Source organism: Papaver somniferum, chromosome 11 (genome assembly GCF_003573695.1).
Source record: "Papaver somniferum cultivar HN1 chromosome 11, ASM357369v1, whole genome shotgun sequence".
Taxonomy (NCBI): domain Eukaryota; kingdom Viridiplantae; phylum Streptophyta; class Magnoliopsida; order Ranunculales; family Papaveraceae; genus Papaver; species Papaver somniferum.
Window position 1 is genome coordinate 38,379,338 of NC_039368.1, and position 19,295 is coordinate 38,398,632.

Below are 19,295 nucleotides of genomic sequence, written 5' to 3' on the forward strand. Positions count from 1 at the left end.
CCGTAACTCACATAAACCCAGAAATTTCAATTTCAATTTTCATCTAAAACCCTAATTTTTGATAGAAATTAAACTTAAATCAAACAAAATAAACCAAATCGTAATTGGATTTCAAAACATACCTCATATAAGTCATTACACTACACTTGATTAATTTTTGAATCGTCGATTAATCGAAGACGATGAAATTTTGAGTTTTGATGGAGGTTACGTTGATGGGAGGAGGGGAAGAGAAGAAGAAAGAAAACAAATTTTCAATTTAGCTTTGATTTAGGTTAAAAAAATGGGGAGGATAATCTAGTTAATTTACACCCCTATAGGACATCCCTAAACCAACTAGAGGGACATTACTATCACACTGCCGTCCCTCTAATAAACCATGCCGCCCCTATAACAGGTTACTTTTTATTGTACAATCTTCTCCTCACTCTGCAGTACACCCACCCCTAGCGAACGTTGTTGATTTTCAAACCTGTAACGATGAATGTGGGTCAATTGTTGATTTTCAAACATGTAACGATGAATGTGGGTCAAAGTGCAGAGCGCAAACAGTCAAAAATATTTTTATCCAGAGCTAAATCATACCTTAGTTTGGGAAACATTTCAGAGATTAGTTACAGATCCAAGTTCCTAGAAAATTTCGTGTTGGCAGTGAAAATTTCAGTCTATTTTGGACAAAACTTTCAAGTTTTCAACCACATGGTCCTCGTCTAATTTCAATGTGGTTCACAAGGCGTCTGGACCCTGAGTGTAGCTGTTTCAATGTGGTTCACAGGGCGTCTGGACCCTGAGTGTAGCTGCAGCGAGCCAGTCGGTACAGCAAGACTACCAAGCGTGCAAAAGCTTTCCCGAAAGCTAAGTCTTAAAAAGCCATTCAGAATTAGAGTTGATACAAATGGGTATTTATAATTACAGGTCAATTAGAAACAACTGAATTACATTTCAAGCGCATTAGCAGAATGAATAATTACAAAAGCAACACGAAAAGTGCATGCCACAATTATGCATCAGCAGAATGAATAATTACAAAAGCAACACGAAAAGAGTATGCCACAATTATACAAGTAATATCAGGCGCACGTATAATATAAATTTTTCATTAGAAACATTCTAATTATTATTCAATCATACATTAGATACACGACTTTGTTAATCCCTCGGTATACTTACATTGGGTGAAGGTGTGAAGCCGATGTGACATTTTGTTAGGATCTCATTGTGCAATCACCCATTCCAAATTGTGCAATCACCCGGTCCAAGAAGTGCGATCTAAAATTTCCAAAATTCGTTCAGATGAATGACTCAAGTGACTAAATGCATGTTTGGAATGCATGTTTTTATCAGGTAAGGTGGTGCAGCATCAAAACACAAGGATATACAACCTCATCCTTTGAAGAATTTTAAAATTTTTAGTATTCTTTATATATTATCTTTCCAAATGAAACAGTGACAGAAAATCTGAACCAAATTTCAAATGCAATGAACCCCTTCTGGCTAACTGAAGAAATCTACAATCAAACTATTGGGAGAGAACCAATTATTCTTTTCAAGGAGTGATTCATCCCATTTAATTCGTTCAGAATATAGTTGCATTCGTTTGAAGCATGCGTTCCAGACACATGCTAGTAATGAATAAAATGTTTCTTTCACCCAAAATATAAATAAATGAAGGTTCCGATAGCTACTTACACTCCAATCAAACGCAAATCTCCTGGCAAGCATAATAGCTGCATTTCTTTCTCTGTCCGATTCGAAGGCTAATACAAAGGACAGTCCCTCTTTTGCTTGCCAAAACAACGACAGTGCTGCTGCATTACCACCCCCTCTAGTCCCACACAGCTATATAGTTAAAGGAGTAGATAAACACGTAAGATACCATTTGTCCAACGATTAGTACACAGGTTAGAAGTTCTGTTCCACATTGCTTAAAAAATAGACAACCGAAAGATCAAGATGAAGGTCCCAGGATTACGCCCAATTTGTACGGCAGATGTCATGATCGGGTGTAGGAATTTAGGAAACCAATATGCATACACAAGCACACAAGATTGTTTGACTTCCGCTGACAATAAAAATGATTTGGTGGTTCCCTAATCAAAGCTTGGCACTGTCTCCTTCACACATTTTATGCCCTTCATATAAGTAGGGACCAACTCACACCTTTGTGAACCAATATGTAATAAAACTTTGGGTTAAATGAAGGAGACAGAATTACTTATGAAGGTATGCTGGGTTTTATTAATTCTGTTGAAAAGCCTGTAAACTCTTATTTTCGTTTTAAGTAGAGAGTAAGTTTCTGTGGCCTCTTTTCTTGCTCTATATCTTCTTGTAAATTCTCTGTACATTTCGCTTTCTTTTAATATTACCTCTGGATTAACCAAAAAAATGAGTAATAAAACTTTGGATTTGTAAATTGTCCGACATGAGCACCCCAAATTTCAGTCATCAATTGTGAAAAGCAATAATACGGAAACAACCTAATTCAATCTCCTGTGTCACTAGAGATTACGGTAAAATGAAAACTTTTATCCAAATTTATGTCGTCAAAAGTTACCTGCATTGAAGTAGAATAAGATTCTTTTGCCTTGACAAATCTTCCTTCAGAAAGCTTCACCCTCATCTTCCCCACGTGAAATACGTGAACAGAATGCACTGAATAAATCTCTTCGTTCATCTGGATAACAACTACCTGAAGTAGAATAACAATTAACAAATGCTGAAGGCCCAAGGAATGAAAGGGAACAAGAGTAGGTATCTACAGTGAAGGGCTATACGATAATTAAGTAAGAAAGAATCCCCTGGGATGCTTCAAAGCTTCCAAAAACAACACCATATCATTTTAGTCCACAGCTTAAACTCAGCAAGCTCAGACAAAAAAAGCAGTGTGGGTCGAGCCCCATGTTAGGCAAGCGTGATTTGTCCATACGGACACAGCTATGTTGAAGAATAACAACTAAGTGAACATAATTTAAAAAAAAAAGAAGAAGACGTAATTGGCGAGATTAAAAAAAAAAATTTGTTTCCAAAGAAGAATGAGACAATGAAGCTGTCCAGATGAAGACTGGGAGAACAAAGGTGTCCAGAAGAAGAAGGTTGATAAGGTTTCCTCCTTTGGGACAAGTCTTATGGTCTTTACTTCAAGAACTTCCATGAAATCCCTGGAAAAAGCAAGTCTTCACTTCCAAAAGCACAAATTCCAAGGCATGTTCCATGAAACTTTGGAAGAAAAGATGGAATCAAACTAAAGCCAATAGTAAACTATAAGAACAAACCCCAACTACACTCTCTCCTTTGGATTGGAACACTTCCTAACCATAAGACTTTTCTCTTTAAGATTTTGGTTTAAAACTCTTTTATGACATGGGCTAGAAATTACATAGCTTAGGTATAATTTGAGATTGACTGAAAAATAGCTTCTTGTCAATGTACACGTAGATAAAAACAATTTGGCTATAAACATGGATGGGTTAGAGACAGTATCAATTTGCATATAGGAAATACTGGAAGATATATTGGATAATAAGAAAATGAACAAGATAACATACATTAAACTCGGTTTCGGATATCCTTACGAGCTCCTCTATATAGCTTCCCAACCCTGGAGCTGTTAATAATAACTGGATCAGTTTTATTTCAATGGACTCCGAGAAAAAAAAAGGTACCCAGTAAGTATAGTACTTATATATGCGTAGTCGCAAAAGATTCAGTTCCTCCTTTGTAAGTAAAGACTAAAGACACTGGATGAAAGAAAGACCTCACTTCAAATTCAAAACCAAACCTGGACCGATGGGACCGTTGGTTTGCACACTGAGTCTTTCGCTATTTACAACAATATCTGCTAGTAAGATTTGCCCAACATCAAACGGCTCTGGAGCATAAACCAATTTTGTTGCCCCTGATGTGAAACAAGGTTGAGACAGATAAAACATGTTAAGCGCTTATATTGTGACAGCTGATAAAAGCAGCACCAGTGTACTGCATATTTCCAAACTTGATTATAAGTATGCAATTTTTACAGATGGTCGTTTCTTCCTGGTTTTCAAAAAAGTAATTCTTATAACAGTTTTTTCCCATATATATAAACTGGGTTTTCTTGTAACGGTTATAATTTTTGAAGAAGCAGCTGTTACAACCATTCCTGTTATTATATAAACTGTTTTTCCTGCTTAACAGTTACGAGCCTTACGGAAGTGGCCGCTACCACTAAAACGACTGTTATTTCTGTTATAACAGCTGTTTTATCACAGTGAATGACAACAAAATCAGACAGTGGAAGCAAAGTTCTATCAAGTAAGACAGAGACCAGCTACAACACCCAAGTCAAGTATGCATCGTACAAATTTTCAAAACTTAAATAATTGACGAAAAAAGTCGGTATGACCTCTATTATTAAAATCATTCAGTATAGTCAGCATTGCTCTGTTATATGTATACTTGTGTAGTTTAAGCGTGCTAATATACATGTGCCAAACAGATATTCATTTATAGAAAAGATGTATCCTCGCTATATATATATCACTATACCACAAAATCACAAAATCACCTACTAGAGAATTCAACTCCAGTATTTAAAAAAAAAAAACTGAGAAAGACAAAAAAAATTAAGAAGGCCAGCAAAGTCACACCTGAAATAATTTTTTTCTCCTTATCTTTAGAACATATACGATACCATTGGACTGAACACTCTGAAAGATGTGGAGCTGTTTCTGTGCGTGGAGTGATGCACAGATAGGAACCCAGAATTTCAGGGCCATCCAATTCATACAAGTAGCACTTGTTTTCCTCAAGGCCCTTACTCATTGTGAGCTGAAAAGGGTGATAGCAGTTCATAGATTAGTGCCACTAGAATCCTAGATCCTCCAGATAAGGCCTCTTCTAAAAGCACTCAAATCCAGAAGCAAAACACAATAAAGATATTAGTTTGAACTGGCGAGATTCAAGAAAAAACCACAATATATGGGCGGGGCTGTAATGAGCCTGTGGCACTGGCATGAGCAAGAACCCATACTAAGGGCTCAACACCTCATTTGATCCTAAACCTAGATACCAAGTACTGCCACAGTTTTGAGAGTGAGTACTAAAAATCCTCTAGAAAATAAATCAGTAAGCTAAAAATATCAAGCTACTTCAGACACTATGTATGCCTGTGATTGCTAAGTATCTATTAAAAAAATTCTAAATTTGAAGAACAAAGAGAAGGGGGAGAATGAAAACCTCCTTAAGAAGCTGATTAGAATATGTGGACATCTCCGCAAGCTGGATTCTTAATTCTTGAAGTTCAAGTTCCATCTCCAGTACCTATTTAAAATGAAACCCTAAAGATAATAAGACTATTGAAGGAAGCCATTTGTTATAAAAAATATACTCCCTACCTAGCAGAAATAAGGGACGAATGTGAGAAACTAGAAACATAAACCCACTTTATGTTTTAAAATGTAAAAGATACCCCTTAACTCTGTGATATTACACACAAAAAGTTAGTAAAAGAATGACACAAAATAGTGTGTATCTTACTCGATGAGTTAGTCTTTTGTGTTTTGTGGACTGGAGGGGAGATCGATCAAAAGAGTGGTTTTCGGTTATAATTTTCTGAGCTGACTGCAAGGTTAAGAACATCCAAATGCTAATACAAATGAATAGCATAAATGGATACTACGATTAAGTAAACTAAGACAAATTTGTTTATGATCACCATGTAAAGAATACTTCAGACTGAAAATTTCGTTCTAGATGCTCTTGCCATTGTCTTACAGAATATTTCTGCATGAATTCCACGGCTAGGAAGTTTGGTTCTTATTTATACCAAATATTTATTTCCGGATATTTGCTTGTAGTATCTATTAGGAATCAGTTTCCAGAATCTTGTGAATTAAGTAGAATCTTGGGACTTCTACTGGGGTGTATGGCCATTTGGGTTTTGGCAATTAAGCTATAACGTTGCCAGGCTTGGGCTCTTACTCCTATTGTAGTCTTGTGTTATTATTATACGAACAAATAAATAACCCTTGTGCAAACAATTTTTAGAACGAACCTTGCTGTGTTGATGCAGCATTTTAATTCTTCTAGCGTCTTGAACCTCCTTCATTAAATCTTCAGACCCCTAAAATCCAAATGCAAAAGGAAGTAAAGAACATGACAAACTCAACTTTTTTATTATAAATATAAATCAAGTAGAACACGTCAAGGTTACAAATACTATTTTAATGAAAATAAGGTCCCTGACTAACAGACTCGGTAAAACAAAGTTTAAAAGTTACTATAGTCTCTCTTTTTTATCATACAGTAAACTTTGCACTTGTACAAAGCACGCTAATCATCTTTATTATTAAAAACATGGACGTCTTTAAATAAACGTAGTACTTCAAATCTTTTGGCCGGTCTGCTAAACAAACATCCGTATTTGGCAATAACTGCTAATATTTTAAATAAAGATCCTGCATAAACTGTCATCATCATTGGTATACTTAGTGCTTAAATTGAAGCAGCTATCTGCACCTAACTTTTGACTAGATCTTTCAAAGAGTATACCGTGCCAGTTACCGGCATGTGGGTATTCTGTCCTTTTTCTAGAACTAAGACAAGGAAATCTGCTTAACCTCAAGACCGTGTTATATGCAAGTTTTCTTACGCCATCCAAAGGAAGCCTGATCAGACTTAACGACTTTTAGACATTACATAGTGGAGAACCGATTTTAGACAGTTCTTGAACTTGAATCTACAGTCACGGCCAATCCTCATCTATTGGAATCTAGAGACTCAGGGCTAAAAAATTCAAGAGAGGACCTCATATCTGCACAACTGCAGCATGATAAAACTAATGAAACATAGCAAACGAAATCAAGTTAATTAGCAAAATCTAAATCTTGAAGATTCTATGGCAGGATAAAAACATGACAACTAACATACTCGAAGTGTAAAGTGCTGCAGTTATCTTTAGTACTTATAAGAATTTTCCTTTTGGAGATAACTGGACCTAAAAAACTCAGAACAGAATGAAAAATTAAACTCCCCAGAAAAACAAGGAAAGAGTTATAGAAGACGAAGTCATACTAACCAAATTGTCAGATGTTATAGGTATTCTCTGTTGCTCCTGAAATGCCTCTTCAACTCTCTGCACTGCAGCTTTAGCAATCTCAATCTCATGACGAGCAAAGTTTTTTTCCTCGTCAACGAGTCTTTTAGTATCTTCTATAGCCTGCAGAATATCGCACACTTTCGGTACATAAAAGATTAACTAAGTAAACCAAATGTTCAAAGATGCTCTAAATAGTTGACCAGCTAGTCATAGGTATTCCACATAGTAACAATCAACAAAAATCAAATGCATTCTCATATGAGGTAGAAGAGAAACACCACATAGTAGACCGGACAGTTAAATTAGTACTGAACAATGTCCAATTTCACAAAGGCATAAAGAAAAACAAATAAATAAGAAAAGAAAAAACCAGTATATCAAGGACCTAGCAGTCCTAAATCAAAGACATTAGACGTGAACCACTGGACAAAAACCTCATCAACCATTACGGAATTATGTCTACAATTTTGCAGGTTCTGAAACTAGAAATTTATCAATGGAGAAAGGGCATGCACTTACAATAGTAGTAGCAGTTCAGAAAATCTGTCAATACATGATCAAACTATCAAGAATGACAATGGGCCTCACCACATTACCTGCTTGAGAAAATCTGCTAGTATCTTCACATGCTCCTTTTCTTGAGAAAACTCTCCGTCACTTTGTTTCAACTTGACAGATAAATCTGCCACCTAAAATAAAAATAAATAAAAACCACTATGATATAACAACTATAGTCTCATGAGAGTCGGAGACGGCGAATAAATATAACACAATTATGTAGAGATATGCAAAAAAATAAACCATAGAAATAGCTTCATCTACATCATCTTTAGTTCGATCAGTTACGCGGACTTGCAAGGATCCAAGTGCACTATTTAGCTTCTCCAGAAGAACATGTCTTTCCAATGCAACTAATTCTCTAAGTTTAGACTGAATTGAAAAAATATGAAATACATAAATCTATAGAATACAAATTCATTTACAGTTGATTTTGAAATAGTTTAGTGTTACCTCATCAGATTTTCCAACAGCCTCAGCATCAGCGAAGCCTTTCTCGAACTTATCCGCAAGGTCTCGAACTGATACCCGCCTAAGGACAGGTCCCTTCTTCATTGTTTCCACTTAGAATTTCAAGTCATCAACTCTAATTAAACCCAAACTTCCTCGTGTTTTTTTTTTCTTTTGTAAGTTTCACTTGGTAAATCCAAAATTTAAATCAAATTGGAACTTCTATAACCAAAAAAATATCAAATTAATCCCTAAAAATGATAATCGTGAGAAGACCTTATCTCAGAACGAAACTCATTAGAGAATAAGAAAAAGAAAACGGCAGAAATGGGCGGTGGAAGAAGAATAGTAGTACGCGACTACGCGGTTAGCATAGTCGCAGGATGGCCATCTTGAAATTTGAATATACTAATTGTGTGATGTACGGGCCTACGGAGAGAACTTTTCATTTTAATTTTTTTTTATCGAAACGTAAATTACCATTAACCCCTTGAGTTTATTTTATTTCTCAATTCGGAGGTTGTATAAGCACTTTTCTTTCTCGATAGGAAGGTTTGAAAAACACCCGCTTTTACCGAAAAATGACTGTTAAAACGGTCACATCCATATATTGTGATCATGAGGGTTCCCGAATCCCGTGTCTTTATAATACCGATAAATAGAAAATAACGACAGCTTTTTAGGATCATTTTTCAGCTTTTATACACGTTATAACCGTTTTTCTAAAATTAGTTTAAATATTTTTTTTTCTAAATAACATTTTAACGTGCGTTTTTTAGAACAATTTTTCCGTTATCACGTACGTTATAATCGTGTAAATAACTTTCTTACCATTTTTTTGAATTTTTTTCTTTCTCTGGATTGAAAGCTTAAAACTTCGAATTAAAATTATTTAGATGATACAAGGAAAGTAACTACAGGATTAAAACTTCAAATCTAAAAAACATAGGATTGTTAAACTAATGTTCATCATTTAAAAAGCTAAGCGAACCAACTACAACCACCGCCTTTTTTTGATTTATTCATGTATTCTTCATTTTCTCGGCGGTTCCTTTCTACATCATAGTCGTCGTCGTGGGGATACTGGCCATCTTCGTTTGCATAATTATCATCATCATAATAACCTTCATTATCGTCTTCATAACCACCTTCATTTTCATCATCATTGTTACCTACTTCATTATTGTTATCAATATTAGAATTATATCCTTCGTTCATATGTTGAACACCATGGTCAGAGCGATCAGAAGTGTAACGAGAATCATATGTTAGATTCACATTCTCATAACCTTGTGTATTGTCTCCAAATGAAAGATTACCAAAGTCATAAACAAAGTCACTCACTGGTAACCTTTCGTATGGGATTTGAACTTCAGGATCATGCCAGTTGTATGGTAGAGGGACATGATATAGATTATTAACGGCTTCGTCTTCCAACATATTTAACCATTGTTTTTCTTGAGGCAAAACCGGTGTTTCGTCTTCCCTCGCTATCCAGTCAAGCATATTGTCATCCCTTAGTAGACTACGAACGTCGTGAACATCAATGTTATGTCGCCTTGCTTTACCTTTAATTCTTTGTTGCTCCAACTTCAAATTGTACTGGACATACACCAGATCATTTATTCTCGATGAAAGTAAACGATTGCGTAGTTTGGTGTGGATTCTTTAAAACACACTCTAATTCCTCTTTGTTCCAGACGATGTATTTGTTTGACTTAATATCTTTGCTGCAATCTTCTGGAGGGATGGATACTCAGAACCATAAGATAACCACCAACTTACAGGATCACCATGTTGACCTGTGCGCATGTGGATAGTAATTGGGCTCACCATGGTATGACCCGTAACCTTCAAAAGGTTGATGTTCCCAACCTCTATTCAAACTATGGTCAAAGTAGTAATGTCCATTTTGTTCAGTTGGATATTCGTTGTATTGGATATTGTACCAGTTTGGCATTCTCAAAACAAAATAAAACCCACTGACAGGGGATTCGTGGGTGGATAGAGTCTTACCTCCCGTACCAGACGGGCGATGAACCGTTGAAGTCGACTCGGGCCACGACTCCTATGTCATGTACGAACCCGAGGGGCCGAGGATCGTTATCGTCGTCCTTCCCTGCAGCAGTTTTATTTAATTCACCCTTCCTTAGAGTTTTAAAAATAATAATGTCCGATGTTCCAAAAATAAAGTTCAAAAGGTCCAAAAATAAAAAATTACAAAAATTAATTCTTTATTTACAGTTTCTAAAAATAAAATAAAATATCTATATACAAAAAATCTTCTTCTTCACTCCTTTTGGATTCCTCTTTTCTTTCCTTCTTTGGTTTCGCTTTTGTTTTCAGCACTTTCTCCCTTTTTCTTTAGCTCAACTCCAAATCTGAAAACAAACAAGAAATACCAAAAGGCGCAAAAAGAACAAAAATAATAAAAATAAAACCTAAAAACAAATCTATAAACAAGCCCGCGTTGGCGGCGCCAAAAATTTGATCGAATTTTATATAGTGGTAAATAGAGTTGTCGTTCACTTGGACTTGATGAGATTGGTTTTAAGAATTAATAAACTAAAATAAAAGAAAAATATATACAAAATATTTTCACAAGATGAAGAGAGTTACTGGGACTAGGATTTCGTCGAATTCATAACATAGGGTTCGATTTATTTATTCTCAAAAATTAAAGCTCAATAAATAAAATTAACATGGACACTCTGATTTTGCCAAGGTATATTCTCAAAAGATTAGTTGTAAATCCTAAGCATGATGTATAAAAACATTTAAGCTAAACATACTTCATCAAATGAAATGACAACCATTAATTCAAATCATATTTCAATTAAAATTAATGCAAAAGTCTTAAAAAGAATTAAATAATTTTACCCATGAATGAATTTCGTCTTCCTCCGTCGTCCCAATACTGGGGATTATCTCATCACGTCGAAAACACACTTAAAATATTTATTCATGGCTCAAAAAGTGGTTTACAAATGATGAAAATGCGAGAAAATTATTAAAGCAGTGATTTTCTTTTCTCTCCCAAAAAATCCCCCCCCCCCCCCCCCCCCCCCCAAATATGCTCTCTAAATCTCTATTTATACACACAAATACATATCACTCAAATATATTCTTCCATAACTCCAAAATCTTCTTCTTTTTAATTAAAACTATCTTCAGGAATTTTTCCTCTCTTTATTCTATATATTTCTTTACTAAACCCATATCTTCTTTAATTCGCAGAATAAAACCCAAGATAAAATCTTCTAAGGATATCTTTCTTGTTTAATACAAGATAACTTCTTTTTCTTCAAAACTTCATGTTTGTAAGGCAAGAAGATATTTTTATCTTAAAGATAATAAATTCTTTACCGTTGAAACCAAATATCCCGCCAATTTTTCTTTTCAAGTCAAGGAAGAAGATGGAGTCCCCTTAACCAATGATGGGGTGCGATTAGCAGTTGGCTCCATGGGGGTGCCCCTTATCAGAAACTGAGAGTCTGAATAACATGTGTCCTCCAGGTGCCTATACCAACTCTTCGAACCGAATTTTCCAAAAATACCTACAAACACATAAAACACCATAATAAGTAGAAAACCGAGTACCAACAATACTGAAAACTGAAGACAATTCAGTCACAAAAATGTGTCTATCATGCATCCAGTTTCATCCTCGCTCTCTTTTAAGTTAAGTCAGGATGAATCCAGTTTCATTCTTGCTATTTTTTTGGTGTCCATTTCACCCATACTAATTTTTACTCGTCCATTAGAACCACGCTTTAAAAATATTTGGACTAATGACCCAGTTTTGATAAAGATTTTCAAGAAAATAGGTTTTTTAGACCTTCAGTGTAATCTATCAATGTATAAACACTACAACAATGTAGGCTCTCTTAAATGGTTGAAAAATATTTTGCCCATTAAGAGGAATTCGGTAAGGAGACTCCCTTTTTTCTTTACCTTTTCATATTTGTACGGAAGTCCTATCCCGCTTGTTGCTTCATGCTGAAACCAGAAAATATATTACGTAATCAAGATTGATAAAATCAGTCCCCATGTCACCCACTTGTTGTTTGCTGATGATGTTCTCTTTTTCACTAAGGCGGATGTGAGAGAATATAACCTATATAGGTATTTTTTACAAATCTAAATGGGCTTTAGAGATTTCTTGGGTCAATTGATTAATCTGGATAAATCGGGGGTGCTCCACACCCCTTATCTGTCACTTGTGCTTAGTCATGTGTTGACTAGGACTTTGAAAATGAAGAAAGGGAAATGAAATAAACATATCTGGAATCCCCTCTATTTTTTTAAGACACCGCACCTAAACTTTACTAACCTCATAGAAAAATTGAGATCCCGTCTCAAGGGATGGAAGAGGATCACTCTAAACCAAGCTGGGAGATCAGTTTTAGTGAAATCCATTCTTGATGTGGTCCCTCTATACCTAATGACTTGTTTCCCCCTTTCGGTCAGAACAAAAAACTCTCTTACGAACTTACATAGGGACTTTTGGTGCGGGAAAAGAGCGACAAAAATGATCCTATATTAAAGCTTGGAAAGCGGTGAGCAAATTCAAAAAAACAGGGAGGTCTCGGCTTCAAAAATCTGAAGATGATAAATGAATCGATGCAATCGAACAAGCATGGAGGCTATCACTCAACCTAAAACATTTTGGGATAAGATTTACAAATCAAAATATTTCCCGAACAACTACTCTTTAAGAGGAACGGTAAATAAAATTGGTTTTGTCGCTTAGAGTGGAATTAAAGCAGGGCTCAACATTGTGAAAAAAATTGGAATCTGGGATCTATACCTAATGACTTGTTTCCCCCTTTAGGTCAGAACAACAAACTCTCTTACGAACTTACATGGGGACTTTTGGTGGGGGAAAAGAGCGACAAAAATGATCCTATATTAAAGCTTGGAAAGCGGTAAGAAAATCCAAAAAAACAGGGAGGTATGGTCTTCAACAATCTGAAGATGATAAATGAATCGATGCAATCGAACAAGCATGGAGGCTATCACTCAATCTAAAATATTTTGGGATAAGATTTACAAATCAAAATATTTCACGAACAACTGCTCTTTAAGAGGAACGGTAAATAAAACTGGTTTTGTCGCTTATAATGGAATTAAAGCAGCGCTCAACATTGTGAAAAAAATTGGAATCTGGGATCTACATTTGAATCTGAAACAAACTTGTGGGACAATATATAAGTCCCTGGTACTCAAGAAAACTTGACCTCCTCCTCCCGCTGGTGGAAGAGTTTGAGATTTACAAAATTGAGCGTTTTTGGGACTTTTCCACTGATAGTTGGAACCAACAACTGCTGGAGGAACTTTTCGATACTAAAAATATCAAAGAAGTTAGGTGTGTTAGACCTCATTGGGATACCCAAGATGTCCTCCGATGGAGTCTGACAAAATATGAAAAGTTCTCGATTAAATCCCTCTACTCCCGGCTATAAGTGACCTCTCCCCAAATCTCAAAAGATTTCCTGTAGTAAGATCTGGGGCATTCAAACTACTCCAAAAATCAAAAAATTCTTTGGAAACGTATTTCCAACTGTCGTCCGGTTAGGGATATTCTTGCTTCTAAGATGGTTATGAGAACCGATTTATGTCCGATGTGCAAGTATATTAGGGAAATGACATATCACATGTTAATGGAGTGTGCTTATGCTAAGGTTGTTTGGTTTAGGTTAGGTAGTTCTAATAGAGTTAGGAACAGTCAAGATATTCACCCTAATTGATATCCCCCTATTTGTATGAAGCTGAGTCAGCCTTTGCAATTATGCGTTAAGAGAGAAAAATATTCTTTATGACCGAGTTGGCCAAGATAGAGAGATATTCTCAGGTTTGTAAGAATAACTAGGATGAGTCACGTGAAAAGGCAAGGAATGCCTCATAAATCGTGTGTAGAGTGTAAGAGGAGCTGAGATTAGGCTTCCCCTCGTCATGGCCGGTCACATATGTTACGTGGAGGCCTATTATTGCATGGGGGTCCCTTTGTTAAGCACGAGGAACTCGAGGGAGATTATCCACGTTTTTGTATAGACATGTATAGTTGAGACTCAATTTACTATCCGTGAGTGTGCTTAAGACGTTGAGAAAGAGGCATGTTCCAGGGGTGAGGCTTGTGCCAAAGTCCTATGCTTGTATAAGATTCTTCAGATAAGCCAGTTCATATTGGATTAGCACAAGGAAGTTTGAGGTTTGTCTCACGCGATTGAGGCCGTCTGAGGTTTGGCTCGCGCGATTCAGTCTATCCGAAGTCATCCTGGACATGTTTAAGAGAAAAGAAGGCATACATGTATGATAATGTTTCTATGTGACCTTGGATCACTTGTTTTTGACCAGCGTATCTTGTATAAATGTGCTAGGAGTCAATTGTGTCTGTATAATGGGTCCGACATGACCAATGTATCTCGAAAGGATGTTATAGGAGTATGTCGAAAGGACCCAGAGGTAGAATAACCACTGTATCTCGCTGGATGCCCCAAGAATTATTCGGAAGCCTCGGTAAATTGGGTCAGGGGATATAATAGACGTCACCAGTGTATCTTACGATAATGTACTAGGAATAACTCCTTGATCTCAAATAGGGTGAATCGTGCTTACAGGAGACAAGCGTGTCTCCTCTTTTGGTCATAAGTCCGCCAGGGATATTTTTAAGCATCTACGGAGACTACATAACCAGCAATACATCGTCGAGGATGTATACTAGGAATCATGTCATTACAACCAGCTGCGTCTCGTGAAGACATGCTAAAATCAAGGATGTTAGAGCATTGCTCGGTCGAACTCGCATGTGTTTCTATCTCAAGCATATATAGTGTGTTCGCACATTGCTGTATAAATCCATGTGCCGGAAACCAAGTGTGTGCATATGTATGCATATGGTATTGATGAAGGATAAAGGTTGGGTACGCGTTCGAAAATTTCTGTTGAGATTGTAAGTTTGCAAACTGTTAAACCAGTCACCTTAGTACGCGTACCCACGAAAGTTTTCGACCGAAAATTGCTGCTGAGTTTGTAAACTCAAATCCGGAAGCTATAGTACACGTACCCGTACGCGTACCCAAGATGGTTATATTTCTCAAATCGTAAGTTCATGAACTTAAACAATAAATCAAAAAGGAATGCAATCTTTGTAAACCGTGGCTATATTGTTCATGAATTGATTCAAGTGAATCAAACCGATTTTGTTTCAATTGTCTATTCATAAAGACCTAAGCAATTGAACAACTCTTCAACTAGTTCTTTTGAAGTCATTTGAACTAGTTGTGAAGAAGATGAATACGGTTAATATGAAAGTGCTCATATGGCTAACCATTGGTTAACTATTTGTGAACCTAACCAAGTGTACACATTTAGGTATGGTTACTCAAACCTAAATGAAATACATTTCATTTGTGTGTGACAAGCTAAGTTTCGATCTAACGGTTGAAAGATATTAGCTTGGTTAAATTAGGTTTTTAATCTAACGGTGAATATTGAATGCTTTGTTACCAAGGTAACTTAGATTGCAAACCCTGATTTGAAAACTATATAAAGGAGACATCTAGCAACTGGAAAAACTAATCCCCACACCTCCTGTGTGATACTAGTTGGTTTTCCTAGAGTCGGTTTTCCTTTAACCTTAGGTTTCTTCTCGAAACCCTGTAGGTTAACGACGGAAAGACTTCATTGGGATTGTGAAGCCAGATGAAACTACTTCTCTTGTAGTTGAGCGATCTAATCTTGCCATTTTATATCGTACGAGTTCAATTGAATAATTGACTTGAGATTATATCTCCGATAGGGCAAGATAAAAATAAATCACAAACATCTTCGTCTCATCGTTTGTGATTCCGCAATATCTAGTTTAGCTACCATACGATTTAGATTATTGTGAGGTGATTGATAATTCTAGACTGTTCTTCGGGAATATAAGTCCGGGTTATCGATTGGTTCTTGTTCACCTTGATTTTATCAAAAGACGGAACACAACTCTTAGGTTTATCTGTGGGAGACAGATTTATCTATTATCATAGACTTTTCTGTGTGATACAGATTTGTTTATTAAAGTATTCGACTTTGGGTCGTAAGAACTCTTGGTTATGGGTGAGATCAACTAAGGAAATCAAGTGCGTAGTATCCTGCTGGGATCACAGACGTAAGGAGCGCAACTGTACCTTGAATCAGTGTGAGATTGATTAGGGTTTAACTACAGTCCAGAACGAAGTTAGTTTGTAGTAGGCTAGTGTCTGTAGCGGCTTAATACAATGTGGTTTTCAATCTGGACTAGGTCCCGGGGTTTTTCTGCATTTGCGGTTTCCTTGTTAACAAAATTTCTGGTGTCTGTGTTATTTCTATTCCGCATTATATTTTGTTATATAATTGAAATATCACAGGTTGTGCGTTAAGATCAATCAATTAGAATATCCAACCTTTGGTTGTTGATTTGAATTGAGTGACACTTGGATATTGGTCTTTAGTACCATCCAAGTTTATCTCTCTAGTATTTGATAAAGACTCGCAGATTTCCATTTGCTTGAGTAAAGATTAAATCGAGAGATTGAGGTATTAACTATTTGATATACTTTTATCTAGATTGAGTCTGAATGTCTAGTTGATTCTCTAAAAAGTATATTCGAGTTAGTCCATACAGATTGCTAATAGAAATATTGGGTGAGGTTGTTAGACCCCCGATTTTTTAATTGGTATCAGAGCAGGCAAACACGTTTAAGACCTCAAAATTCTGTGTTTGTAGCGATCGGACTCTATGGACAGAGGTACTATCTCTGATAAACGCGTCACCAGAAATAAAAATTCAGTTTCCATAAAGTCCATTAAAGAGAAAGATTTGTCAATCTCAAATATAGAAGAACCCAGTGTTCCAAGGAAACAGACATACATTAACAAATGTTACCCTGACTGCCTTGCTGAGGAGCCTGACTCTGAAGTTGAAAGGAATACATCCAATGAGAGTGCAGTGATTCTAAAATTTGTTAGAATCCAGGACGATAATGTCATTCAGTTGAAACACAAAGTCAATGCTCTTGTTGTTATGGTAAATAAGCATGACTCTCTTCTAAAAATCTTGCATGAGGAAAACACTCATGTATGTCCTCAACAGAACCCTCGTGAGAAAAAAACTCATTGAGGATGATTTAGAAACTGAACTTCTTTTGAGTAAACTCTCTATTCAAGAATGTTCCAAAGAGTCCGATATACCAACCATTTCTGATTTAACTGGAAAAATTTCTAGTTCAGAAGTAAATTGAAAACCCCTTTCTGTTGAAAAAGATGTGATTGTGTCCTCCTCCAAACAAGGAATGTTTACATCACATAGAAGGAAGAAGTCTCCCAGCGATGGTTTTAAGACTGTTCCCTCTAATCACTCCGATAATCAGAAAACATGTCTATTGTGTGATTCACAAGGACATATTGAACAATAGAGGAATTCCAGGTTGAATAACAATTTAATTGTCCGTATTCAACACACCTTAGATTTGATTCTCAAAGGTGTAACTGACATTCGTATGTCTAAACCAATTGGTTTTAGTACTCACCCTGTGTATTGTACCAGGAAAGTCAGTTCGATATGTTCCTCAAATATTCAAAAGCGAAACGGTCTTCCTAAACCATTTCGTCAAAGAATAACTCATGAATCTTCTTATGTGAAAAAGGGAGATAATATTGGTTTTGATGTGAAAAAGGTACCAGAAGAAGGAAGAGAAACAGGAAATTCGAAAGACATACTGAAAATCATCATGCTGTCAATTCCCCGTGGTCTAATTCCCCCAGGTAAGAACCTATACTATGCACACTATTTTGATAATAGTAGATTTTATGATAACTTTTCACATCATGACAGCCTTCCTCCAAAGTACAGAAGGAAGAGATTTAACCAAAAACAATATTCATTTGATGAGCTAAGAGCTCATACTTGTGCTACTTAATCACAAGGTTGAAATCTCTCACACAAAATCTTGGTTGAGAGATATGCTCAGGTATACTTGTTTGGCAATGGTATTTTCGATTTCTCAATCTATTTTCTTATCGTCTTTAGCATGAATATCTTTGCGAAAATGCTTGCACAAGTATTTGTTTTTACTGTGATCAGTTTTTTCTTTTTGGTTAAACTTGGTGTTTCTCTTGTACTCTAAAATTGCTTCTCTTATGAGACATTTTTTTTGGGAGTCTTTTTGATTTCCTCATGTGTAAAGAGTTTTCTGCAAGGTCGTGTGCAAACGACTCTTGTCCTTCATTTGGGTCAAGATTGATCTCGTACGGGATACCCGCATGTCTGGCATGAATTAATTAAGGAAACCCTAAAAACTCATTCCCTAAGAAAACTTTAAGTACTCGACCTATTGAGTTATGTAAGTCATGTACGCATACTTTAGGCTTTGGGTTGTCAAGAATGTCGTCTTCTTCATCTCACTATGGTGATTTTGCAAAGGGGTTTCTTGAGAAAGGTTTCGGTTTCAAATCAAAAGGGAGTAAGAAAAGAACTCTGGTAGAAGATGGTGCACCCAATGCCTCATGCTGCTACGCATACTCACATCAAGATATTGAGAATGAGGATATGGTTTCTGCTGAAGTGGTTCATGACTTTCTTAAATATTTTGAGAAAGCAAAGCTGCAACTTGTTGATTCTATGAAGGATCTTGATGTGATTAGAACTGAGTTGAAAAAGGTTACTACTGACCTTGGTCTCATAAAGTCACATGTTAAAGGACTTCTCAGTGAGGATATCTTCTCTGAATATGCAGTTGATGATATGAATCACAAGCTCAAAGGTCTCGAAACCCGTGAAGCTGTCGAACATGAACTTTGATGCAGCTTATGATCAGTTTTCTGGGAGACATTGTTTTTATTTTTATTTTTTCTAGGAAACTTCTTAAGAGAATTTTTATTCTTGTTATTGTTTAAGAAGGATAACTAGAGTTTGGAATAGCTATTATTGTGAGTACACATAGCTATGTCCAACGTTTTTATCTTGCAATGTTTTTAGATTTGTTTATTTAAATTCTAAGGTGATTTGGAAGATGGTGTTTGCAGTATTAATCTTTATGGTTTTATATATTGCAATATGTTATGGGATATGTGTGTTTGCGTCCGTGAACTATTATTGTCCCGTACGATGTCAAAAGTCATCTCTTTCATATGTCAATATGCATGTATTGATACAAGATCGATGAACTTTTGACAAACAAAAGTTAAG

General features: G+C 36.1%; 1 protein-coding gene across 4 annotated transcripts; it reads right to left on the reverse strand.

The window, feature by feature from the left end:
* Positions 1-217: 217 nt before the first annotated feature.
* LOC113320555 (stomatal closure-related actin-binding protein 1-like) lies at positions 218-8,476 on the reverse strand. Of its 4 annotated transcripts, XR_003346170.1 has the most exons (14): positions 8,087-8,476; positions 7,877-8,005; positions 7,672-7,764; positions 7,055-7,195; positions 6,032-6,100; positions 5,215-5,298; positions 4,626-4,806; positions 3,779-3,895; positions 3,546-3,604; positions 2,555-2,689; positions 1,690-1,839; positions 1,171-1,269; positions 586-861; positions 218-472 (listed from the first exon to the last, which is right to left on the reverse strand). XR_003346170.1 is itself a non-coding variant. In XM_026568464.1 (12 exons), the coding sequence occupies exons 1-12, from the start codon at positions 8,186-8,188 to the stop codon at positions 1,225-1,227; spliced, it is 1,284 nt and encodes a 427-aa protein (XP_026424249.1). In that variant the 5' UTR covers positions 8,189-8,475; the 3' UTR covers positions 993-1,224. The 4 variants fall into 4 exon arrangements, 3 of the variants coding, with proteins under 3 accessions (XP_026424249.1, XP_026424248.1, XP_026424250.1); XM_026568464.1 differs by lacking the exons at positions 218-472; positions 586-861 and having other exon boundaries at positions 993-1,269; positions 7,898-8,005; positions 8,087-8,475; XM_026568463.1 differs by lacking the exons at positions 218-472; positions 586-861 and having other exon boundaries at positions 993-1,269; positions 8,087-8,475.
* Between the last annotated feature and the right edge of the window lie 10,819 nt (positions 8,477-19,295).

Excerpts from the sequence above, each read along its gene's own strand:
- LOC113320555 (XM_026568463.1), bottom strand. The coding sequence starts at position 8,188 with ATGAAGAAGGGACCTGTCCTTAGGCGGGTATCAGTTCGAGACCTTGCG. Across the intron at positions 4,807-5,214 it reads CTAATCAGCTTCTTAAGGAG|CTCACAATGAGTAAGGGCCT; the intron begins GTTTTCATTCTC and ends CACCCTTTTCAG. Across the intron at positions 3,896-4,625 it reads GGAGAAAAAAATTATTTCAG|GGGCAACAAAATTGGTTTAT; the intron begins GTGTGACTTTGC and ends GTTTCACATCAG.